Source organism: Dermochelys coriacea, chromosome 19 (assembly GCF_009764565.3).
Source record: "Dermochelys coriacea isolate rDerCor1 chromosome 19, rDerCor1.pri.v4, whole genome shotgun sequence".
Classification (NCBI taxonomy): domain Eukaryota; kingdom Metazoa; phylum Chordata; order Testudines; family Dermochelyidae; genus Dermochelys; species Dermochelys coriacea.
Window position 1 is genome coordinate 18,866,924 of NC_050086.2, and position 25,148 is coordinate 18,892,071.

The 25,148-nt window shown below is 51.3% G+C and overlaps 1 protein-coding gene across 3 annotated transcripts; it reads left to right on the forward strand.

The window, feature by feature from the left end:
- The first annotated feature begins 5,071 nt into the window (after nt 1-5,071).
- Nucleotides 5,072-24,587, forward strand: SMPDL3B (sphingomyelin phosphodiesterase acid like 3B). Of its 3 annotated transcripts, none has more exons than XM_038377475.2 (8): nt 5,072-5,260; nt 13,183-13,396; nt 16,285-16,382; nt 19,283-19,426; nt 20,334-20,506; nt 20,668-20,848; nt 22,703-22,836; nt 24,032-24,587. In XM_038377475.2, exons 1-8 carry the CDS (start codon nt 5,194-5,196, stop codon nt 24,410-24,412), a joined length of 1,392 nt encoding a protein of 463 aa, XP_038233403.1. In that variant the 5' UTR covers nt 5,072-5,193; the 3' UTR covers nt 24,413-24,587. The 3 variants fall into 3 exon arrangements, with proteins under 3 accessions (XP_038233403.1, XP_038233404.1, XP_038233405.1); XM_038377476.2 differs by lacking the exon at nt 5,072-5,260 and adding an exon at nt 12,496-12,589 and having other exon boundaries at nt 13,183-13,250; XM_038377477.2 differs by lacking the exon at nt 5,072-5,260 and having other exon boundaries at nt 16,193-16,382.
- Nucleotides 24,588-25,148: the final 561 nt, after the last annotated feature.

Sequence of the window (25,148 nt, forward strand, 5' to 3'; positions counted from 1 at the left end):
CCCCCCGCACCGCCCTGATACCCCCCCCCGCCGCCTCATCGCCCCAACCGCGCTGACCCCCCCGACGCCTCAGCAGCCCCAGCCCCCCCACACCCGCCCTGCTACCCCCCCCACCGCCTCATGGCCCCCCATCCCCCCGACACCGCCCTGATACCCCCCGCCGCCTCATGGCCCCAGCCCCCCGACAGCGCCCTGATACCCCCCGCCGCCTCATCGCCCCCGTCCCCCCGACACCGCCCTGATACCCCCCACGCCTCATCGCCCCCTCCCCCCGACAGCCGCCCTGATACCCCCCCGACCACCGCCCTGATACCCCCCCGCCGCCTCATGCCCCAGCCCCCCCGACAGCGCCCTGATACCCCCCCGCGCCTCATCGCCCCCGTCCCCCCGACACCGCCCTGATACCCCCCCCCTCATCGCCCCCGTCCCCCGACAAACACCGCCCGATACCCCCCCGCCCGCCTCATCGCCCCCATCCCCCCGACACCGCCCTGATACCCCCCCGCCACCTCATCGCCCCAGCCCCCCCGACACCGCCCTGATACCCCCCGCCGCCTCATCGCCCCCGTCCCCCCGACACCGCCCTGATACCCCCCCGACACCGCCCTGATAACCCCCCCGCCGCCTCATGCCCCAGCCCCCCCGACAGCGCCCTGATACCCCCCGCCGCCTCATCGCCCCGTCCCCCCGACACCGCCCTGATACCCCCCGACACCGCCCGATACCCCCCGCCGCCTCATGGCCCCAGCCCCCCCGACAGCGCCCTGATACCCCCCGCCGGCTCATCGCCCCCGTCCCCCCGACACCGCCCTGATACCCCCCGACACCGCCCCGCTACCCCCCGCCGCCTCATCGCCCCCGCCCCTCCCCCACAACATCACCTCAGCGCGCTGCCAGCCCCTCGCCCCACCTCACCGTGACTGCTCCACATTACGGTGCTGCGGACACCCCGCCAGACACGCTCGGCTCCCGCCCCACACCGCGGCTCTGCGCGCCACAAGCAGCCACCCAGTCCGCGAGCCCGACACTCAGCGCTCGCGCCGCGCTCCAGCCAATCGGCTGCCAGCATGGCGAGGGGTGGCGCAGGCGCAGCTCGCTCCCTCCGGTTGCTTCGGGCCCGGCGAGCGGACGGGCCGCCGCCGCCGCCATCTTTGCTGCTGGCGCTGCCCGCTCCGGCCTGCCAGACAAGCTCCGCCCCGCGCTGTGGGCACGTGCCAGGGCGGCGGCGATGTCGCCTTGCGCTGCCGTCGTTAGGCTCCGGGGTTAACGTCGTGTATAGTCCTGCCCGCCACACGGCTCGGGCGCTAAACCGGGCCGGGCGCCGAGTCGCCCTGCCCTGCGGACGAGAGTGGAGCCCGTAGCCCCAGCCTGGCTGCTGCCCTGCAAACCGAGCTGGGGGTACCCCACCCGGGAGCCCCACCCCCCCGCTGCGTCGTGGGGGCGTCCCTCTGAGCACCCCCCATTCCCTGGGAGCCCCCCCACTGCATCCTGAGGGTGCCCCTCTGAGCACCCCCCATTCCCTGGGATCCCCTACCCACCTGCTGCGTCCTGGGGGCGCCCCTCTGAGCACCCCCCATCCCTCAGTGCCCCACCCACCTGCTGCATCCTGAGGGTGTCCCTCTGAGCACCCCCTATTCCCTGGGATCCCCTACCCACCTGCTGCGTCCTGGGGGCACCCCTCTGAGCACCCCCCAGCTGCATCCTGGGGGTGCCCCTCTGAGCACTCCCCATTCCCTGGGATCCCCTACCCACCTGCTGCATCCTGGGGGCGCCCCTCTGAGCACCCCTCATCCCTCAGTGCCCCACCCACCTGCTGCATCCTGGGGGCACCCCTCTGAGCACCCCCCAGCTGCATCCTGGGGGTGCCCCTCTGAGCACTCCCCATTCCCTGGGATCCCCTACCCACCTGCTGCATCCTGGGGGTGCCCCTCTGAGCACTCCCCATTCCCTGGGATCCCCTACCCATCTGCTGCGTCCTGGGGGCACCCCTCTGAGCACCCCCCAGCTGCATCCTGGGGGTGCCCCTCTGAGCACTCCCCATTCCCTGGGATCCCCTACCCACCTGCTGCATCCTGGGGGCGCCCCTCTGAGCACCCCTCATCCCTCAGTGCCCCACCCACCTGCTGCATCCTGGGGGTGCCCCTCTGAGCACCCCCCATTCTCTGGGAGCCCCCATCCACCCACTGTGTCTGGGAGCACCCCTCTGAGCACCCCCCATCCCCTGGAGCCCCCACCCACCTGCTCTATCCCCTGGGAGCACCCACTTTTCCCTGGGAACCAGCACCTATGCACTGCATGCTGGGGGCTCACCTGGGAGTACTGCCCTGCCTAACTGTTGAGAGCTTGGAACCACAGCTCAGCAATATGGGGGCAGTGTTACTCTGCTCCCTGGGGCTTCCCTCCATGCCATCCCCTTGTGAATTTGGAGGGCCTCAGGCCGAACAATTCCTTCTAGGATCCAGCACCAGAAGCCTTTTGGATCAGGGTACAGAGGAAGGACATCTCCCAGACCCCACCATGGTGCCCAGTCAGTTACTGCCATTCCCCCACTCCTAGTGGGCTGGTGGGGGCTATTCTGGCAATGAGTGGGTGCTGGAGCTGTATGGAGAGTTAAATGTATCTATTTGGGAGCAGGGTTCAGGGGAGGGGGCGCATAGCCTGGCTGTGTAACTGCTAACTGACATTCTCTCTACAGTTTTCATAGTAGCAGCCGTGTTAGTCTGTATTCGCAAAAAGAAAAGGAGGACTTGTGGCACCTTAGAGACTAACCAATTTATTAGAGCATAAGCTTTCGTGAGCTACAGCTCACTTCATCGGATACAGATCATCTCTCTACAGTGTTCTCAGGAGTATGGGGGATGGTTCTCAGGCAGCAGATGGACTGATCCTCCAGTGCAGTTGTCAAGGCTAATTCCCCACTCTGGCACTTCGCGTGCAGAAGGTGGGGGCCCGCAAGGACTCTAAAAATTAATATTGGCCACTCCAGGCTTGTACTAAACTCCCAAGGTTACAGCTTTTCTCTGACCTTGGATTGGTAGATGCTGCCACTAGCCAAGTGCAGAACCCCTTTCAGGGCCCAGGAAGGCACACTTGGGAATTCCTTCCTGTGGGGTATCCTCAAGCCCTTTCACCCCCACCCCCTGGGAATAGCTGAGAAAGAAATCAGCTGTTGCAACGAGCTAATTAAACAACATGTACACAAACCTTTTAAGACACAAAAATCCAATTGTGTTCTTAAAAAAGGTAAATTTTATTAATAAAAAAAGAGAAAAATACATCGAGGGGAACTTGCTATTGCTAGACTTTAAAAGAGCAACTACAAGGATTAAGCACCAAGAATAGCTTTCTTGAGGCCCATCTTAAAGGTTACAAGCAAAACAAAAGTACCTGGGGTTAGCACAGAGGAATCCACAAGCCAAAACAAAATAAAAGGAATAAACTTAATCGTGTATTCCTAGACATTTCCTGATCTACTTACATATCTGGGGTTTTAAATGAGTAGTTTCTAGGCATGATACTGATGATTTTTCATTCCTGACCAAAGTTTCTTACAGCATAACTGCCCTTTCCGTCTCTCCCAGGGGAACAACCACAGACAGACAAAAGGGGAGTCTTATTTCAATTTTAAAAAGTTCTAGCCTTCCCACTGGCTCTTTTGGCCAGGTGCCCACTCACTTCCTTTTTCCTATGCATAGCAGTGAGACTTTTTAACCCTTTACAGGTAGAGCAATGAGAGAACAGCTACTAAGAGGGACTTTCAGAGTAGCAGCTGTGTTAGTCTGTATCTGCAGACATATTGAATCTATTTCCCTATGTTAAGTATCCTCACACCTTCTTGTCAGCTGTCTAAATGGGCCATCCTGATTATCACTATGAAAGTTTTTTTCTCCTGCTGATAATAGCTCATCTTAATTAATTAGCCTCTTACAGTTTGTATGGCAACTTCCACCTTCTCTGTATGTGTGTGTATATATATATTCTTACTATATGTTCCATTCTATGTATCCAATGAAGTGGGCTGTAGCTCACGAAAGCTTATGCTCAAATAAATTTGTTAGTCTCTAAGGTGCCACAAGTACTCCTGTTCTTTTTAAGAGGGACTTTATAGCTGCTGGCTGGGTGTCCATAAAAGTGAATCCCCGCCCCCATTTATCAGAACAGTGTATGAGGTGGGGGTTTGGTAGGGCTGCTGGCTGATTTATTTCTCTCCACTTGGAATAATACAACTCATATGTATGGGGGAAAATATTCCAGGCAAAGGATGGCAGAAAACTGAGAAGCAGGACTAGCTGCGAGAGCCCTGGACTAGGAGTGCACAGCGAACTAGGCACAACTTTGCAATGGGATGTGGTAGCAAGAAGGCTCCTGTAATTTTGGGTGTCACCTGCACAGAAGGGTCATGTAATGGAGCAAGGTGGTGATAAAGGTCCTTTCTGTGAAGGACTGGAGCAACAACATCCTGAACTCTGCAAGCCATTCCAGGCACCTGCCCCCAGAAAGGTTCCAAGAAAGTAGAACAAATTCTGAGAAAAGCAACAAAAGTGATGAGGTGGGAGGGGAGTGTGTGTGAGGGAAGAGAAGAGCTGTGTCCTGAGCCTGGCTACCAGGTGAGCAAACAGGCCACCTGAAATCTGCACTGCAGGTAGGTCTTTGAGATATCTAAATATTCAGACCCCAAGAGGGGAATTCACCCCTGCACTGTGCCTCCTTTTTGCTGACTTAAGCAGCCGAAAGAGGCCAGGAGGCCTCCCTGGAGAATGCCATCAGCTCAGAGGTTCAGCTGTAGTTCACCCTTGCCTGTGCCGGGGATTGAATTGGCTCCCCTAGCAGCTGCTGAATGGGGCAGTGCAAGCCACCACTCCTCCATCCCTCTGCGTGGGTGCTAGGGCCTGTCTGGTGAATGTCCGCAAGGGGGTAGCTAACATACTAGGAGAAAATAGAGCAAAGTGAGCGTTCAGTTAAACATGATCAAACAGCCCCCCTCTCCCTGCATGGACTCCCAGCAACAACAGTGCCCAGACTTGATTGCAAGTGACCTGCCATTGGCTGAGAATATCTTTCTTGAGGCAAGCTGAAGGTACCTCCCCTTCACACATTACCACAGAGTGAGGTAACAACGTCCTGGGATTGGTTCTCTTCTCTGCAGCGAAGTGAAGCAGCAGCAGCTGTAGCTGTCAGAGCTCCTTGTTTCAGATGGATTCCTTGAGATTCGTGCTGCTTCTGATGTACTGCAGAATTGCTACTGCTGCTATCGTCCAAGGTAATAGCCTCCTTGAGCTTTCTGTGGCTGCCTGATTACTCTAGAACTGGGGAAAGCACTTCTTCTTTCAAGGGGAGGTTTGCCATAACTTGATTTCTAAACTAAACGTGGCTTGCTTACATCTCTTTAAACAAGCTGCAAGATATGAACATACCCATGGCTTCTGGGGCAGTGCATGGCTGGCTCTCCTGCATTCATGAGCTTTATTTCTATCTGGCCGCTGACATAAGATTGTGTTGAGACCTCCCCTGCCTCAAGGCGCAGGCAGAAAGCATTTGGCAGGATGGCAGGGAGCTGAGCCCTGCCCATGTTACTGGAAAAACATGTCAAACTTAAGGCACCCTTCTGCACTTGTTCACTGTGTATCGACTATCCGAGCAACCCCCAAGTTACCCCCAAAGTGACAGAGATTAGGGGGCAAAGGCCTTTTCTGTCCAGTTCATGTGGTCTGTTTGGCAGCACAGTGGGGCTGGTGGCTAAGGCAGCTGGTTCTGTGTGTGTATGTGTGTGCGTGTGTGTGTTTTTCACTGGGCAATAAGGGAAAGAATATTTTAAAAAACAGGAAAATGGGATTGTAAAAAAGATTGTTTAAAAACAAACAAACTATTGACGGGGTCCTTGGGGCTGGGGGAGAGGCCTGGAACAACCTAACTCAGTAATTAGACTGCAAGCTAACAGTGTTCCTTTAATTGTGTTGGGTTTAGGCACCATATGTCAGCTCCAGCTGATAACAGACGTACTCTGCCCTTTGGAATGTGAAATCCAAGTGTAGTCATAACTCAAGAGAAGGGGTTAGGGTGGGGGAAGGAATGGCGAGGTGTATAGCTGTGTGTGGTTATGGGACTGCTCTGAATTGCTATGACCAGTGATGAGGTACCAAAATCTTAACAACTGGTTCCCTTCTCACCCCACGAAGGGGTCGTGGCCTGCCCCTGCCCCCTGGGACTCCTGCCCCATCCAACCCCCCACATTCCTTGACGCCTCCCTCCCGGGACCCCTGCCCCGTCCCCTGACTGCCCCCAGATCCGAGCAGGAGGGTCTTGTGGGTGCCCACCCTGCCCTGCCCCTAAGAGCCAGAGGGACCTGCCAGGGAGCAAGGTGGGGAGTCCCAGCGGTGCTTACCTGGGGCAGCTCCCAGGAAGCATCCGGCAGGTCCCTCTGGCTCCTAGGGGCGGGGGAGCGTAGCTGGGGGGCAGCAGGGGGAGCAGCTGCTCCCCCACTGATCACATCAAAAGTGGCGCCTTAGGCACCGACTCTGTGGGTGCTCTGGGGCTGGAGCACCCACGGGGAGAATTTGGTGGGTGCAGAGCCCCCACCAGCAGCTCCCCACCCCGCGCCCAGGCCCAGCTCACCTCTGCTCCGCCTCCTCCCCTGAGTTACGCTTTGTCGTCCCCGTCCCCCCCAGCTTCCTGCGAACCAGCTGTTCGGCGGGAAGCCGGGGAGGGCTGAGAAGCAGGCGGCGGCTTCGTGCTCAGGCCAAGGGTGGCAGAGGTGAGCTGGGGCGGGGAGCAGTTCCCCTGCGCCCCCCCCCAGGTTACTGCTGCAGCGCAGGCGGCCCTCCTCACCCCCCCACCGCCCCAGCTCCCCCCCCTCCGCCTCCGCCTCCCTGGGCCTGAGCGCGAAGCCACCGCCTGCTTCTCAGCCCTCCCCACGCAAACAGCTGATTCGCGGGAAACGGGGGGGGGGAAGCAGAGCGGGGTGGAGCGTAAATCGGGGGCGGAAGCAGAGCGGAGGTGAGGTGAGCTGGGGCCGGGCGGGGAGCTGCCAGTCGGGGCTCTGCACCCACCAAATTTTCCCCATGGGTGCTCCAGCCGCGGAGAACCCACGGAGTCGGCGCCTAAGCCGCCACTTTTGGCCGGTTGTTACATTTAGAAGCCCTTTTAGAACCAGTTTGCCCCTCACAGTTCTAAAAGGGCTTCTAAATTTAACAACCGGTTCCAGCTCACCCCACCGGCTATGGCCTCCCTGAGAGAGCTTGTTTGTAATTCTATAGCTGTATTAAATGCACCTCACAGTTGGAGCTTTAAAGGAGGCAATGCTCCTGGTACTAAAATTCTGCCCTTCCAAGTGTGAGGCCCCCTGTGTGGTTGCAGTTAAGTCAAGGATCCCTGACCCATTCCAGCTGCACATTCAGCACTGCAGCTCCAGTGAGGAGCAGAGTGCACTTCCCCACAACTTGCATCATGCACGGATCCCGGACACAAGTCCATGGCGCATGGCCAGGTTTCTCAGCCAGGGCCGGCTCCTAGTGCTCAAGAAACACACTGCTTGTATCCTGCCCTGTTGCTACACAAATTCACTGAATGGGGGGGTCATCTCCCCCCCCCCCCCCCAGCAAATCTGAGTGAGACAGGCCAGAAATTTGCCCTAAGCAGCCAGGGCCGCTGCTGAGGGCAGCCTCTTTCTAGATGATGTCCTGGTGTCCTCTCACACTGAGGATACCCCTCTGGGGGAGGGGACCCCACTTATTAGGAAGAGACAAGTAATGGTAGTGGGGAATTCAGTTATTAGAAATATAGATAGTTGTGTTTGCAATGACCAGGAGAACCGCATGGTGAATTCCCTGCTAGATGCAAAGCTTGAAGATTCTTGAGACATCTAGATAGACTTGTATGCAGTGCTGGGGAGGAGCCAGTGGTCATGACATGTCAGTATCAGTGCCATAGGAAAAGGTAGGAGAAAGGTCCTGGAGGCCAAATTTATGCTGCTAGGAAAGAGATTGAGGTCCAGGACTTCCCTTGTGGTATTCTCTGAAATGCTTCCGCTTCCACTCATAGGGCCAGTTAGACAGGCAGCACTGCAAGATCTCAAGGTATGGGTGAGATGATGGTGTTTAGAGGAGGGTTTATGTTTATTAGGAACTGGGGAACCTTTAGGGAAAGGAGGAGCACCAAACCACAGGCCTTAACCTGCTGGGTGATGGATGTGCTGCTAACAGTGTAACATATCACAATCAGCCCTGCTCCAGCCTGTCAGCCATCCTGGAAATACTGTACACCAGAACTTTGGGGACGCTGCTGCTGCTGCTGGGACATTGGGATCTCATGAGAACAGCCATACTGGGTCCGATCAGTGGTCCACCCAGCTCAGTAGCCTATCTTCTGACGGTGGCCAGAGCCAGATGCTTCAGAGAGAGTGAACAGAACAGGGCAATTTATCGAGTGGTCCATCCCCTGGTGTCCACTCCCAGCATCTGGCAGTCAGAGGCTTAGGGACACCCATAGCATGGGGCTGTGTCCCTGACCATCTTGGATAATAGATATTGATGGAATTATCCTTCATGAACGTCTCTCTCATTCTTTTTAGAAGCCAGTTGTACTTTTGGCCTTCACAACATCCCCTTGGCAACAAATTTCCCAGGTTGACAGTGCACTATGTGAAGTACTTTCTTTTGTTTGTTTTAAACCTGCTGTCTTTTAATTTCACTGGGTGATCACTGAGTTATATCCTATGTTATGTAATGCGAAGGGGTAAATAACGCTTCCTTATTCACTTTCTCCACCCCAGTCATGATTTTATAGACCCCTGTCCTATCTCCCCTCTGTCATTTCTTTTCCAAGCTGGATAGTCCTCATCTTTTTAATCTCTTTTCATGTGGAAGCTGTTACACAGCCCTTACGATGTTTTGTTGTCTTTCTCTGTATCTTTTCCAGTTCTAATATATCTTTTTTATTTTTTTTTTTTTTTTGAGATGGGAGTGACCAGAACTGCATGCAGTATTCAAGATGTGGGCATACCACTGATTTATATATTGGCATTATGATATTTTCTGTCTTATTTTCTATTCCCTTTCCTAATGATTCCTCACTTTGTTAGCTTTTTTTGACTGTCACTGCCTATTGAGCAGATGTCTTCAGAGAACTAGTCATGATGACTCTAATATCTCTTTCTTGAGTGGTAACAGCTAATTTAGACCCCATTGTTTTGTATGTATAGCTGGGATTACATTTTCCATTGTGCATTACTACTTTTTCATTTATCAACACTGAATTAAATCTGCCATTTCCTTCCCTGGTTACCCACTTTTGTGAGATCTTTTTGTAAATCTTCACAGTCTGCTTTGGATTTAACAATTTTGAGTAATTTGGTATCCTCTGCAACCTTGCCACCTCACTGTTTACCCCTTTTCCAGATCATTTATGAACAAGTTGAACAGCACAGGTCCCAGGACAGATCATTGGGGGTCCCTGGTATTTACCTCTCTCTGCTATGAAAACTGACCATTTATTCCCACTGTTTGGTTCAGCTTTGTTTGTAAGCAGTTATGATCCATGAGATGGCCTTCCCTCTTATCCCATGTCTCCTTACTTTGCCCAAGAGCCTTTGGCAGGGGACATCATCAAAGGCTTTTTGAAAGTCCAAATACACCGGATCACCTTATCCCTGTTTTCTGGTCAGTTCAAAGAATTCGAATAGACTGAGGCATGATTTCCATTTACAAAAGTCATGTTGATTCTTCACCAACAAATCGTGTTTATCTTTATGTCTGATCATTCTGTTCTTTACAATAATTTCAACCAGTCTGCCTGGTACTGAAGTTAGGCTTCCTGGCCTGTAATTGCCAGGTTGCCTCTGGAGCCTTTTTTAAAAATCAGCCTTAATCGGCTATTCTCCAGTCTCCAGAGGCTGATTTAAGTGATAGGTTATATATCACAGTTAGCAGTTCTCAGGATTGGCTCTGGGCACCAGCAAAGCAGGATTGTGCTTGGGGAGGCACAATTTCAGGGGCAGCATTCTGGCCATCCTTGGACAGTTGCACTCTCGGAGCTTGGGGCGGCAAAAAACTTAGAGCTGGCCCTGGTAGTTCTGCAATTTCATATCTGAGTTCCTTCAGAACCCTTGGGTGAATACATCTGGTCCTGGTGACTTATTACTGTATATCAATTTGTACCCAAACCTCCTCTATTGACACCTCAATCAAGGACAGTTCCTCAGATTTATCACCTAAAAAGAATGGCTCAGGTGTGAGACTCTGCAGTGAAGACCGATGCAAAGAATTCATTTAGCTTCATCTGCAATAGCCTAGTCTTCCCTGAGTGCTCCTTTGTCTAGTGGCCCCGCTGATACATCTAAGATTTTGACTATATTGACTGTACGTTTTCTTTCACATATAACGCCACTCCCTCACCAGCATGACTTACTCTATCATTCCGATATGTTTTGTACCCTGGTATTACTGTGTCCCATTGATTATCAGCATTCCACCAAAGTTTCTGTAATGCCTATTATATCAATATTCTCATTTAATGTCAGGCACTCAAGTGCACGCATCATAGTATTTAAACTTCTTGTATCTGTAGACAAGCACTTATAAGATTTGTCAGTCTTAAGTTGTCTGCCTTTATGTGATGTGGCGATGGGACTTTTTTCAGTTCCTACCTGTATTTTATCAACTTCTATCCTCTCTTTATGAGGATATAGAGAATCCCCTTTAATAAAACCTCCCCTAAGGGATGTCTCTGTCTGTCTGAACCATGTGCTTCTCCACACTCTCACTAGCTTTCCCCCAGCCCTTAGTTTAAAAACACGTCTATGACCTTTTCAATTTTATATGCCACCAGTCTGGTTCTGTTTTGGTTTAGATGGAGCCAATCCTTTCTGAATAGAGGCAGGGGTCAGTCAAGAGCTCACCTGTAGCTGATGGAGCCCAGAGCTCACTTGCCATCTGCAATATGACTTAAACCAGAGCTAGGTCCTTTCCAGATACTAGTCTGTATTCGCAAAAAGAAAAGGGGTACTTGTGGCACCTTAGAGACTAACAAATTTATTAGAGCATAAGCTTTCGTGAGCTACAGCTCACTTCATCGGATGCATCGGATGAAGTGAGCTGTAGCTCAGGAAAGCTTATGCTCTAATAAATTTGTTAGTCTCTAAGGTGCCACAAGTAACCCTTTTCTTTTTGCGAATACAGACTAACACGGCTGCTACTCTGAAACTAGTCTGGGAGTGTCCATTAGGAATGGTGTTCGTGTGCGTGCATAGAGTAGACAAGGGCTCAGTAGCTGCAAGAGCTCAGGGAGTCAGGGAAATGGTTCCCCACAGAGAGAAGATCAAGTCAGAACTAAACTCTTCCCCTGAAATGCTACTCAGCAGACGGCCAGGCCAGGCTAATGTTTTGTAAATGGAGGGCAGGGGCTCTGCTTCACTGCTACAACCAAGAGGAGCAAAAACCAGAAGGGGGCCCATAGAAAGTTGATAGCTGCCTCTATGGCCTTCTCCTCCATTCTCCCACTCCACTAAACTGCAGCTGATCCTTTGTGGATTCCACTGAGGGATGGGGTCCTGGCAGCAGGAGGTGGGTGTGGCCACGGGGTCAAAAAGCATTGTGGGGCAAAGAGCTTCAGCTCGGGGGTTCTGGGGAAGCCAGCACTCTCTATGTGCAGAGAACACAATAAAGAATTGCAGGAGGAGTCACTTTCTTCCAACACTGAAAAAGGAACTTGATTAGCATAAAGACAACAGTCATCTCCCTGCAGTTGCCTGGCATCTGTCTGTTCCTGCTTCAGCAGGCAGCTTCTGCCTGAAAACTTCCTTACCCTTGTCTACCCAACTTGTCTTGCTGCAGATTTTAAAGAAACCGTTCACTTATCCTTGCAGAACCCAGGACAGCCCTTCCAGGGGAAGGACCCAGCGGAAAAGCTGCCAGCTTGACAGTGTCTATGCCAGCACATTTAGAGATCTCCCGCTGTTGTGCTGCCAGGTGGCTGTGCCACCTGCACAGAGCAGTGGTGACTAATAGCACCTGAGCTCCGTCTGCAGGAGGCTCCTCCAAAGCGCTGGTGCAGAGGCGTTCACCAGGTCTGCACTGCCCCAGAAGAAAGGGCGAAGGCACTGCACACGAGGCTGCAGTTAAGAAAACCCCAAATCCTCTCTGGGTCTCCCACTTACAGAGGGCTTGTTCCACCAACACAGCACCGTTCAGCAAAGCCTCTGCCATGTTCCTCTCCTGCAGACACCAAGCAACAATAGGGAGATGTCCACAGGACAGCTTTTCTGTCCTGGGGAGCAACCCGCATCTCTCCCTCTTCCAGGTTGCTCAGTTCAGGGAGGCTCCTTGCTTTGACTCTGACCCTAGCCGTGCTTTAACCCCAGCTGAGATTTAGCTGCCCAAAATCCACGTTCTGCTCTCTGGCTCGGCTAGGGGTTCTACTAGGGTAGGGTGGCTGCATGCTGGGGTCTGCTTTTTGAAACTGTTGCACTGATAATAATTCTGTTAATCATTTGCTTGACTGTAGTATGATGTACTATGGTGGAAGTAGAAGCCCCCAACCCTCTCATGATGCAGCACTGCTGAGTTTATTGAAGACACAAGGCATGTTTAACTTTCAGGTAGGGATTACCTAGGTCAGGGATTGTCCACCCACTGCAGGTACATTGTGTTGTTAGCTCTAACAGACGCTCAGTCTCTGCAGCTGTGTGCACTGAGTGGTTAGTTTGAATTGCACTGCCCAGCAGTGTGTGTTTGGACTGTGCTGTATAGTATTATCTTGTATGTCTATGGTACTTACTGCACCGATAGGGGCCAGGTATCTGAACACCTTACGCTTTGTGCTGTATTTACCCCCGGGACACAGGGCACTGCTATTATCCTCTTGTTCCAGATGGTAACTGAGGCTTGGAGAGACTACGTGACTTACCCCAGGTCACACAGGAAGTCTGTGGCAGAGGAGGGAATTGCAGCCAGACACCCAACTCCCAGGCCAGTGCCCTCCCCACTGAGCCTCTACTGCGGGCTTGGTAGTTATGTCAGTAAATTTCCTGCATGGACGCTGGTTTGGGAATACCAGGGAATTCCCAAAGGGAATGATTCCAATCGAAATCTATCTGTATAATGCTCTCTGACCTCATGGCTTCCCAGCTGGCACAGCTACTTTCAGTGTTTGATTGCACTGCATGGTAGTGTTTTGTTCTGTCTTTGGCAGGTCACTTTTGGCATATCACAGACCTTCATTTGGACCCAGAATACAGCGTGGCAACAGACCCTCTCCAGGTGTGTCCATCTGCTGGCTCCCAGCCAGTGTCCGATGCAGGTATATGGGGAAATTACATGTGTGATTCTCCATGGATTCTCATAAACTCCTCCATTTATGCCATGAAGGAGATTCTGCCTGATCCAGACTTCATCCTTTGGACTGGGTAAGGAGTCCATCCATGTATAGCAGTGAAAGACAGGGCTTATCATGTGATCATGCCCTATGAATGTTGTGATTAGGTGTCATGTGCAGAAACACTTTGAATTCTACTCACAGTGCACATGAGCACCTTCGTGTAACAGCTGCTACTCTGCAATTAGCAAATGTGTGGCTGCAGAGAGAGCCCCCACTCAATTACAGAGGAATCTGATCCACTATTGCCAGTCCCAAGTGCTCCCAAATTATAGGAACACAGGCCAGGAAGGGACCTCCCAGGTCATCAGATCTAGTCTCCTATCATAATATCATCCTGTTCATAAACTTATCAAGCTCCCTCTTCAAACCGGTAAGGTTTCTTACCCCCACTGCTCCTATTGAGAGGCTATTCCAGAGCCTCATTCCTCTGTTTAGAAACCATCTTCCAATGTCCAGCCTAAATTTATTCATGAGCAATTTATACCCATTTGTCGTACCAACATTGTCTTCTAGCTCAAATAGCTCTTGGACCAGATCCTCAAAGGCATTTAAACACCTAACTTGCAGTGGGTGTTAGCCACCTAAATACCTTTTAGGATCTGGGCCCTTCTCCCTCCCTGGCATTAGCTGTGCCCCTAATGTATTTCTAGAGAGCAGTACGGATCCCTTTCAGCCTTCATTTTTCTAGGTTAAACAAGCCAAGCTCTTCTAGTCTCTTGTTTCAGAGTAGCAGCCGTGTTAGTCTGTATTCGCAAAAAGAAAAGGAGTACTTGTGGCACCTTAGAGACTAACAAATTTATTAGAGCATAAGCTTTCGTGAGCTACAGCTCACTTCATCGGATGCATCCGATGAAGTGAGCTGTAGCTCACGAAAGCTTATGCTCTAATAAATTTGTTAGTCTCTAAGGTGCCACAAGTACTCCTAGTCTCTTGTTGTAACACAGGCTCTCCATTTGCCTGATCATCCTAGTAGCCCTTCTCTGCTCCTGTTCCAAGTGCTTAAACCCATATTTCTTTCTTGAGCATGGATGACCAGAGCTGCAGACAGAATCCCAGATGTCTTGCACAGTGGCATTATGAGTCAACCCCATTTAAATAATAAGACTGTCTGTCTTTAAAATCATGAGATTTAAAAGATGATAAAGTCGCGGGGTGGGCGAGGGAGAGTTAGATGCAATCGGTCGTTGAGGGGTCCATAGCCCTGAGAGCTAGAAACTTCAGTGTTTTTAAAAAACTGAAAATGGAGATTCCCACATAATCACAGGACTCCAGAAGCTGGGGCTTTAAGAAAAAGACACTGCTTCTCCGTTTATTTCTCCTAATTATTTGTAGAATGGCCATTCCTGCAGCATCCCTCAATAGTCCAGAGCTCCCAGCAGTGTTGGTAGAAGGTACAGGCTGAGCTGGGACAATGGTTAGGGAAGAGTGAACCTCAAAACTGTATTTGGAGGCTATTCTGAGATCCTGCTACAGTATCCACTTGGGATTTGTACATGCTTGCAATGTGAGACCTGTGCTGAGCTGGGGATCAAGGGCAGCAGCATCACAAGACAGAGGAGATATGTGGCCTTGCTCCCAAGCTGCTGCAGCAGCTGCATGCACAATATAGGGGAAACAAGGATAAAGAAGCAGAAGTTGCTGTCCTCACTAATGAAGAAGCTGCTAAATATGGCCAGCCTTTCCCAAGTTCTCCCTTGTGTATCATTGGGGACATTTCAACTACCTAGGAGTAAGGCATGTGTTGCTGTTATCTGTTGGACGCTTCTTTTCAGGCAGGAAGGAGTGCTCCTTTGCAGGTTCCTCTGGTTCGAGATAACTAATTCTGGAGCCTTCGGTAGGTATTTAAACAATAGCCTTTATTACAGAAGTGAAACCATAAACACTGGCGCTGTGTTGGTCAGGCAGAGTCACAGTGGGGCAGCCTGGCTAGCAGATTATCTCCTGCCCAAGTAACACCAGAGAACTGGTAACATATACAGTATATGTATTAACAATTGACCAATCCTTAAAGAACACGAAGGAGTTATTGTTAATCTATTTACCTAAAAACTCAGGAACCTGTTGCTGGCAGAGTCAGACTAGTACCCCGCACATAAATCATAACCAGACCCATGCACCTCAGGCCAGGAGTCCCTTCTGCACGCAGGCAGTTCCACAGTGGGCACCATGATTGACAGCCCCTAGGCTGCACTCACTCTCCTGGCCCGATGCTGTTAGCAGCGCCATTGGAGCACAGAGTTGTGCACTGTTAAAGGCACCAGAAGAAGGGTTTTGCAAACAGCTTTGTGCCCCTTGGTATGACACTAAAGAGGAGTCTGGAAGGTTTGGTTTGAAAAGGGGCTGTTTGACATATGGGGAATGTCATGTCTGCTCTCCGGTTCTGCCGGAGGTCCTTCTTGGAGCACCCAGAGAGCAGAGTTGGGAGCCCTTGATTAAAGAGGTGGGAGTTTGCATCTCTAACAAATGGGCTTTTCTCCAGCTGTTCAGTCAAGCAGGTGAATTACAAACAGAAACAAAGAGCTTTATTTCCCGTCAGTTAATTGGGGTTTATTCTCTTGGTATATGTAACTCATAACCTCATGGCATCTTCTAGAAACAACAGAGTATTGCCAGACCTAGATTTCTAATGTAAAAAGAAAAAGCTGAACAAAATGGAACAGACTCTTGCCCTGAACAGTTCCCCAAATGTTCACATAAAATCACACCCCCAAGCTAGGCATAAGTTACCTACAGGCTGCCTTTTCTATTATGTGTGCAGGTGCTTCCCTGAGACCAGGTGAGTGAGGAAATATCTTTTATACCCACCCACCTTGTGTCTCTCTAGTATCCTGGGACTGACACGGTTACGACAACACTGCATACAGACTCTTCCCTTTCAGTCTGCTAGCTGCATGTGATGTTTGTGCTGTTTTCCAGTGACGATACCCCTCATGTCCCCAATGAGAAACTTGGAGAAGAAGTAGTGCTGGAAATAATTGCCAATTTGACTGCTCTGATAAAAGAGGCGTTTCCAGGTACGATTCACCTGAGCTGACAAACCAAGAAGGTGGCAGTGCAGAGAATATCTGACCCAGCATCCCACTGGCAGGAAAGACCAGCTCAGCCAGATAGAGATGGCAGATCTAGAGAAGGGGCAGCCAACTAAGGGGTCAAGGAATCTAGCACACGTGGGATATGAGGGCATATTTGTCCCCTTTCCTACCGTTTATAAACTCTATGCCAGGGAGGCATGAACTGTGGTGGAGGGGGTCCAGAACACCCTTATGGTCTCTGATCAGCTTCACTCTTGAAGGGGCAACACACTGCAAGGGGGAAGTTTGGAAAAGCAGCAGCCTTTGAATAATTCATGGTGGAAAAAACCATTGGAAACCTCCTCTCCTGCTTGAACATCTCGGCAATGGGGAGAAGGGATTATCCCAACACTGGGGCCGGACCCATCAGATCAGTGGAGAGAGGCTGGCCTAGCACTGGAATGTCCCAGCAAAGTACATCAAGCCCATAATTGATTTGTGTCTATGGAAAACCAAACGTAGATCATTCCTAGGAGGGGCCACGCCTGCCCACTTGAGAAACCTAGTGCAAAAGGAAAGGAGGACTTGTGGCACCTTAGAGATTAACAAATGTATATGAGCATAAGCTTTCGTGAGCTACAGCTCACTTCATCGGATGCATGCAGTGGAAAATACAGGGGGGAGATTTATATACACAGAGAACATGAAACAATGGGTGTTACCATACACGCTGTAAGGAGAGTGATCAGGTAAGGTGAGCTATTACCAGCAGGAGAGTGGGGGGCCAAAAACCTTTTTGTAGTGATGATCAAGGTGGGCCGTCTTCAGAAGTTGACAAGAACTTCTGAGGAACAGTGGGGGGGGGGGAATAAACATGGAAAAATAGTTTTTTACTTTGTGTAATGACACATCCACTCCCAGTCTTTATTCGAGCCTAATTTAATGGTGTCCAGTTTGCAAATTAATTCCAATTCAGCAGTCTCTCGTTGGAGTCTGTTTTTGAAGTTGTTTTTTTTTTTTGTTGAAGAATTGCCACTTTTAGGTCTGTAAACGAGTGACCAAAGAGATTGAAGTGTTCTCCTGTTGCTGCTAGCAGGCTGGCTTACAGGACAAGTGACACAGTTGCTGGTAAAAAGCACTTTATTTCCCTTCCCACAGCCATATATATACAGCACTTGTTTATCACCCAATGTTCTCATCATTCTTATCTTTGGGTTCCATTATCTTGTGGTAGTAAAGACTCTCAGGTGCTGCTTATATCATTAGTCCTTAGTTCAGCCAAAGTTTAGTCCTCAGTCCAGCCAAAATCTTCTGGCCTTGTCCTTTATCTCTTGTACTGTTATTTTCCATTACTTGGCACACATTTCTAAAACATCTGATACTCAGCATTTCTCACATTCTCCGACTGGTTTTTGAATGTTATATTTCTTGACGTCTGATTTTGTGTCCATTTATTCTTTTACATTGGCCAAACTGGACAGTCTCTATGTAAAAGAATAAATGCTGTCCAGTTTGGCCAATGTAAAAGAATGAATGGACACAAATCAGACGTCAAGAATTATAACATTCAAAAACCAGTCGGAGAACGCTTCAATCTCTTTGGTCACTCGATTACAGACCTAAGAGTGGCAATTCTTCAACAAAAAAAACTTCAAAAACAGACTCTAACGAGAGACTGCTGAATTGGAATTAATTTGCAAACTGGACACCATTAACTTAGGCTCGAATAAAGACTGGGAGTGGATGTGTCATTACACAAAGTAAAACTATTCCCCCCCCCCCCCACTGTTCCTCAGATGTTCTTATCAACAGCTGGAAATGGCCCATCTTGATTATCATTACAAAAGGTTCCCCCTTCCCCCCTCCCCACCCCGCTCTCCCGCTGGTAATAGCTCACCTTACCTCACTCTCCTTACAGTGTGTATGGTAACACCCATTGTTTCATGTTCTCTATGTATATAAATCTCCTCACTGTATTTTCCACTGAATGCATCCGATGAAGGGAGCTGTAGCTCACAAAAGCTTATGCTCAAATAAATTTGTTAGTCTCTAAGGTGCCACAAGTCCTCCTTTCCTTTTTGAGGATGCAAACTAAGACGGCTGCTACTCTGAAACCTGTCTAGTGCAAAAGGCCCACTCCTGAGTGAGTGTTGTCTCTCCAGTGCTCCTGCAGGGGTGAGATACGCACAGCATGGAGTCAGTCAGCATTTCCCACAGCTGACTGCACTGTTTGCAAAAGGTGCCAGGCTGTGGCTCTGGAAACTGGCAGTTTCTATTTGCCTGCAAATGCCCACCCTGAACAGCTCCTCATTGGGGATCACCCTACAGTCCGTCCTCCCCGAGTGCTCACCCTAAGCACTCCCTTTCCCCTTCGTGCTCACGCTAAGTCACTCACTACAAATGGCTCCCCAGGTGCTGACTTTAAGCAGTTCCTCAAGTGCCCCCCTAAACAGCTCCTCCCCAAGGACTGACCTGCACAATTCCTCCCTAGACTCTACTTAAAGCCCTCAAAATAGCCCTTCATTGGGACGTGTTGCCACTCTGTCCAGGAGTGGGGAGCAGGGCTTCTCTCCCTAGGTTTGCTACAGGTATTTTGGCGGAGCTGCAGCAGTTCAGAACACCACAGCAGATGTCTCCATGCACGAGAGGGGAATTCACTCCAAACCCTGTCCAGTCCAGGCCTCAGGCTGCTCATAAGGGGCTTATTAGCTCGGCTGAGACCACCATGTTGGATAGGAATGTCATTCAGCCATTCCTGCCCTGCAAAGGGGTGACCTAGCATTGATGGTCCCATATCCTCTTGCCCTATCCCAGAGCCATTCTGTCCTCTCCCTCAACTCTCTTGCACTCCAGCACCAAAACAGGCCACACGTTCCTTCACATTTTCTCTTTGTTTTCTCCAGGCACTAAAGTCTATCCTGCGATGGGCAATCATGACTTCCATCCCAAGAACCAGTTCCCAGCTGAGTCGCATAGGATCTACAGCGCAACAGCAGAACTGTGGCGCTCATGGCTCAGCAACACCTCCATCCCGACATTCAAAGCAGGCATGCCCGTCATTCTGGCACGGCTAGCTCCCGCTGTCTGCACTGTTGGGGGAAGAAGGCGGAGGAATCCCTAGTGACATGCTGCCCTCTACAGATAGGGCAGTTTTGGGCATATCTGCAGCTAGAGGAAGGGCCCTAACAATGGGCTGCCAACCTGGTGCCACTCACTAGCTCTGAATTCGCTTACACATGAGAAAAGGAAAGATGGTTCCTTGTGCCTCAATCTTTCCTGCTTTCACACAGTTGCACAAGAAGGGTGGCCTAGGAGTGTCCCTTATAGTACAGAAGATGTAGGACTGGGCTGTAATGAATATGAGGGTCTGAGGCTGTTGGACTCAGACAGAGCCCGTGGTTCTTGCTGGCTCTCCAGCTTCTGGACTGGCTTGTGCAGATTGCGCAGATTGCCACTCAGAGCCTCCCTTAATCCTGGTCTGACATAAGCAGCCATGGGTGGAAGTGCTGGTTATGCTAGAGCCATAGACTGCCCTGAAATAATTTTACTCCAGATGAACGTGTCCTCCTTGAACAGGAATAAAGGATGCATTTACAAACTCCCAGACATGCAGGAGCGCGGTGGGCTGGGCCAGTTTGAGCTTCTTTACAAAACATTTCCCATCATTGCATGACCAGCACTTCAGCTGCGTGGCTGGAAGCAGCTCTGGGAGCACTGATGCAGGCAGGGCCTCTAGGAAGCCTCTGGTGTGCTTACCATCATCAGCTTACCCTGTTTAGATCAGGTCCACAGCACATGGTGTTTAATGTGCTGCAGCAGTGTCCAGACTAGGGCCCCCATTGTAGCTATCACCGTGGAGCTGAACCTGAGGTAGAAACAGGAGGGGAATTTGGGGCACAAAAGCCAGCAAGTGTTGTACCATCAGGTCCTTCTCCTGCTGGTTGTGTTTTGCAGGCGCTTTCTACAGCGAGAAGCTGCTTGGTCCCAGTACCAAAGGACGAATGATTGTCCTCAACACCAATCTGTACTATGATAGCAATAGTCAGACAGCTGGCTTGGAGGACCCTGGTGGGCAGTTCCAGTGGCTGGAAGATGTGCTGACCAATGCATCAAAAGCTGAAGAAATGGTAAAACTGTTTCCTTCTTGACTTCTCCCACCCTGGAATGTCCCTCCTGGAAGCTCCTTCTGCTGCTGAGCTCCTCCTTAGTCTAGAAACCCTGGAGAGCCCCTACTCTGCTTGGAAGCATGCACTCAGTCTGTACTCAGCCTGGCTCTTTTCTGTTCTAGGTCTACATTGTGGGGCACATCCCGCCTGGCTTCTTTGAGAAGAAGCGGAGCAAAGCCTGGTTCCGGAAACACTTTAACAAACGATATACAGAGATCGTGCAGCAGCACCATGCAGTGATAGCTGCCCAATTCTTTGGGCATCATCACACTGACAGCTTTCGGATGTTTTACAGCAATGGAGGTACCCTTCCTTGGCGTGGTCTGAGCCATTCACCCACAGCCCTGTCCACTCTAGGAGAACATCCCATTACTGAACATAGTTCTCAGTGACCGTTCCCCAAATGCTAGGAAAGACTTGTTCTGCATCACACTTTCTGAAATTGAATAGATGGCGGTTTGGTCTGGTCTATTCTAGCACATAGACATGTCAGTACCAAATCAGGGGACCCTTTGCTGAAAACCGCTGTCACCATGATGTGGCAAGACCCGTAAGCCTCCCGGTGTTACTGTTCGGCGAGTCTTCCTGCCTCCCAGCACTGTGCAGTGCCAGAGTGCACTGCCCCACCTGACGCTGGTGACTGTCCTCCAGGCACTCCGTCCCCACCTGCTGAGGCCCTATGGGATAGCGGCACAGATCTTTCCAGCCCGCGTAACTCACTGGTCAGTGTCTGCCATGGAGCTCTCTGAGTGGGAGCCACAGACAGGGCCGGATTAACACTCCTGTGGGCCTGGGGCTATTAGATTTTGTGGGGCCCTTGTATACAAGTCTTTTTCCTAATTTAAAACAAAATGATCACAATTATGGCATTGCGGCGATTAACGCTATACTAAACTTGTCTTTTAATTAACAAAGTCATTCAGTGGTTACATTTCAATCTTAAAACATGTAGAATATAGTTAAGTTAATTTAAAATAGGCTACTTATCTTAGAACAGCTGTTATATTAGTTCCTTTCTGGGAGGGAGTTTGGGTGCAGGAGAGGGCTCTGGGCTGAGGCGGAGTGTTGGAGTGCAGGAGCGGGTGAGGGGTGCGGGCTCTGGGAGGGAGTTTGATGCAGGAGAAAAATCTGACCGGGAGCAGGGGGTTGGGGTGCATGAGATGGTGTGGGGTCTGGGAGGGAGTTGGGTGCAGGAGGGGAGTCTGACATGGGGCAGGGGGTTGAGGTGCAGCAGAGGGTGAAGGGTGCAGGAGGGGAGTCTGACCTGGGCACGGGGTTGGGGTGTGAGGTGCAGGCGCTTACCACAGGCAGCTCCCAGCCAGCGGTGTAGCAGGGCTCAGGCAGGCAGCCTGCCATAGCCCCACGCTGCTCCCAGAAGTGGCCGGCTGCTGGCTCGTCTCTGCACATCCCTGGGGGGAGGGGGACAGCGTGTCTCCATGCGCTGCCCGCGCCTGCAAGTGCAGCCCCTGCAGCTCCCATTGGCCGGGAACTAGCCAATGGGAGCTGCGGGGACAGTGCTGCGGGTGGAGGCAGTGCGCGGAGCCTCCTTCCGCCCTCGTGCCAGGGGCCACAGAGATGTGCCAGCAGCCGGCCGCTTCCGGGAGCAGGGTGGGGCTATGGCAGGCGGGCAGGCTGCCTACCCGAGCCCTGCTACGCTGCTGGACTTTTAGTGGCCTGGAGATTGCAATTGACTGGCAGAAGCTCCAGGATGGACCAGTCGATCACAATACAATGCATTGTATATAATTATGGATTTTGGGGGGAGGGGGGACCCTTAGCCCGAGGCCCTGGGCTAAGCCCCTAAAGCCTCTGCGTTAATCCAGCCCTGGCCACAGAGGATATGAATTTGTTGCAACCCCTAGCTGCAGAGCCTGATTCTTTAGCTCAGGCTGTAGAGAGTTGTGCTTTTAGCTGGGGAGGGCCCCAGTTCAACCCTGGTGTCAGCCCAGACGTTGGCGGCCGCTCATGCACCGTGATGTCATCAGGCGGCATTAGGAGCGGATTCACAAACCCCACTGACACATGGTCGAGGTAAGTGGGTCAGGCAGCAGTGTCACAGACTAGTTACCAATGCCAAGCACCGGGGTTGTAGCTGGACTGGGCCTGATACAGGCCAGGCGTTCGCTCACACGCGCTTTGTTTTGCCTTTCCATTCAGGTTCCCCAATCGCCACCATGTTCTTAGCCCCAGGAGTGACTCCCTGGAAAACAATGCTACCCGGAGTGCACAACGGTGCCAACAACCCTGGGATCCGGGTCTTTGACTATGACCGAGGCACCCTGCAAGTGAAGGTGGGAGACACCCTCACACTGCATGGTCCGTCCCCTTGGGGCATGACTGCAACAGCCCAGGGATTGCTCCTCCCAGTTTATTCTGCAGGGCCTTACTCAGTCTGGTTTTAAATATCCCTAGCAATGGGGCTTCCAGCACTTCCATTTGGGGAATAAAATCACAGCTGACTGGAGCTCACATGAAAGACTCTAGCTCCCATACAGAATGTGGTTTAGGTCTGATCTACACTGTGAACGGGACCGCTACTGTAACCGGATCAAGGAATAGCTGTGTTGTAGCTGGGGTCCCTGACTCAGTTATCTATGCTACCTGGAAAGGCGAAAATGTGCTTGTGCCCTTCTTTGCTTTTTTTACAGTGAATAAGGAAGGCCCGAAAGTATCATTTTTATAAACTCTTCTGAAATGCAATGTTTATTTGTCCTGGAAGATTCTCTGGAAGGCTGGAGAACTAGTCAAGGAGAGATCGCAGGAGCCCAGAGCGTGAATGCTGGGAGACAGAGCAGCAGGGGTTTTAACCAGCCTGTTTAAAGCTCTGTTTTTGCCTTGATTTTGTTAACACCCGGTAACTTTGCTGAGCAATGAACAGTTTGGCGAAAGGCAGCCTTTAGTAAAGATTCAGTCCCCCATCTCCTCCAGGAAGGGCTCATGCTTACAGTAACCCTGCACCCTCTTCCACGCCCCCCTGCAAAGCGCCACAAGCCTAATATTTCTGTGGTAAAAATAAACACCCCAAGCGCCCTGCTAGCCCTTCTCCATCCAGCATAAAGACGCAAAGTGGGGCACAAATCCAGTTTGGTCAAACTCTTTTAAAGTTTGCTCAGGTTTGAGATACTCAGGTTTGAGATACCTTTAACCTGGGCCCCACTACCAGCCCTTTGCACATGGCCTGTTACTTGATGGGATAAATCCCCCAGCATGAGGGCCGGGTCCCCAAGCAGAGCCAACAACCAGCCAGAACTGCCCTGCGGGAATTGGGCAGAGCTTGCCAGATGCCTGCTCACCGGTTACCAGGCAGCTGGTGTCTCTTCCACGCTGGGTTTGGAGTGGTCAGACGTGTCCCACACCAGCACCAGCGATGGGGAAGCTGCTGAAGCCCAGCCCCATCGCAGCCCTGGCCGAATTGGGTCGCTCCCAGTGTTGTTTCTGTGCTTGGTTGCCCTAACGCTCCTCTTGGTCTCCTCTTTCTCACTGCAGGAGGTGGTGACTTATTATTTAAACCTAACTCATGCTAACCTGGTGGCCCCAAGATGGGAGAGCGAGTATCGGCTGACTGAAGCCTTCCAGGTCCCTGATGGGTCAGCATGCTCCATGCACACGGTGCTGGAGAAGATATCGAAGGACAAGAACTACTTACAGCAGTACTATCAGTTTAACTCAGTCAAGTATGACCTCACAGAGTGTGACGAGAGCTGCCAGACTGATCACGTCTGTGCTATCAGGGAAGTTGATTTTCTAAAATACGATGAATGCATTAAAGCCAGGAGCTTCACCGCTGTATCCTCTCTGCCAGCAAAACCCCTTTTATTCCTCTGCTCCCTGCTGGGCCTCCCCCACTTCCAGGGGCACCTCTGGTGACTCTGACACGGTGGAGCCCCAGCCCTGTGCAAGCAGAGAATGCAGCACATAAATCAACATCAGCAAATGCCTCAGTGGGTGGAACTTACTGCAGAAGAGGATGAAATCTGATTTTTTTGCAGGAGTTTTATGACACGACTTTGACCCCTTCTAATAAAGATTGTTGGGTTTGGAAGGGAGGGTGTCCTGTCTGGTGCTTTCTAACCAGGAATGTGGGCGAGGAAATTGCTGTTCACCCCACCGTGACACGAGCGGGCACCTCACGAGTTCCATAATCTCTAATTGGGCCTGCTAACGAGCGTGGAACTACACCCTGCCTCATCACTAGGAGTGTAGCCCAAGTGCAGAAATTTGAGTTAGGGGAAAAGGAATGAGCCTAGCGCCAAGGAAACCACAGAGGCTGCCTGAGTGGCATGGGCGGGTGGCAATGTGGGGCAGCAGGCTCGGTTGGGGTGCATAAGCCAAGACAGCGGGAGGTGGAGTTTTACTCTGACACTCATTTACCGTGTGAACTTGAGCAAGTCTCCTAGGCCAAGATTTTCCAATGTCGATGCCTAACCTTAGGTTCCAAAACCAATGGCCAAGTTCGAAGTGAGGGGCACCCGGTGCTACCCCAAGCACAGATCCAGGGCTCCCAGAGTATCCCTGCTGTTGCTTACCTCTCCTGGATCGGAAACTGGTTAAAAGGCAGGAACCCAAGGGGGGACTGAAGGGTGAGTTTGCAGAATGGAGGGCG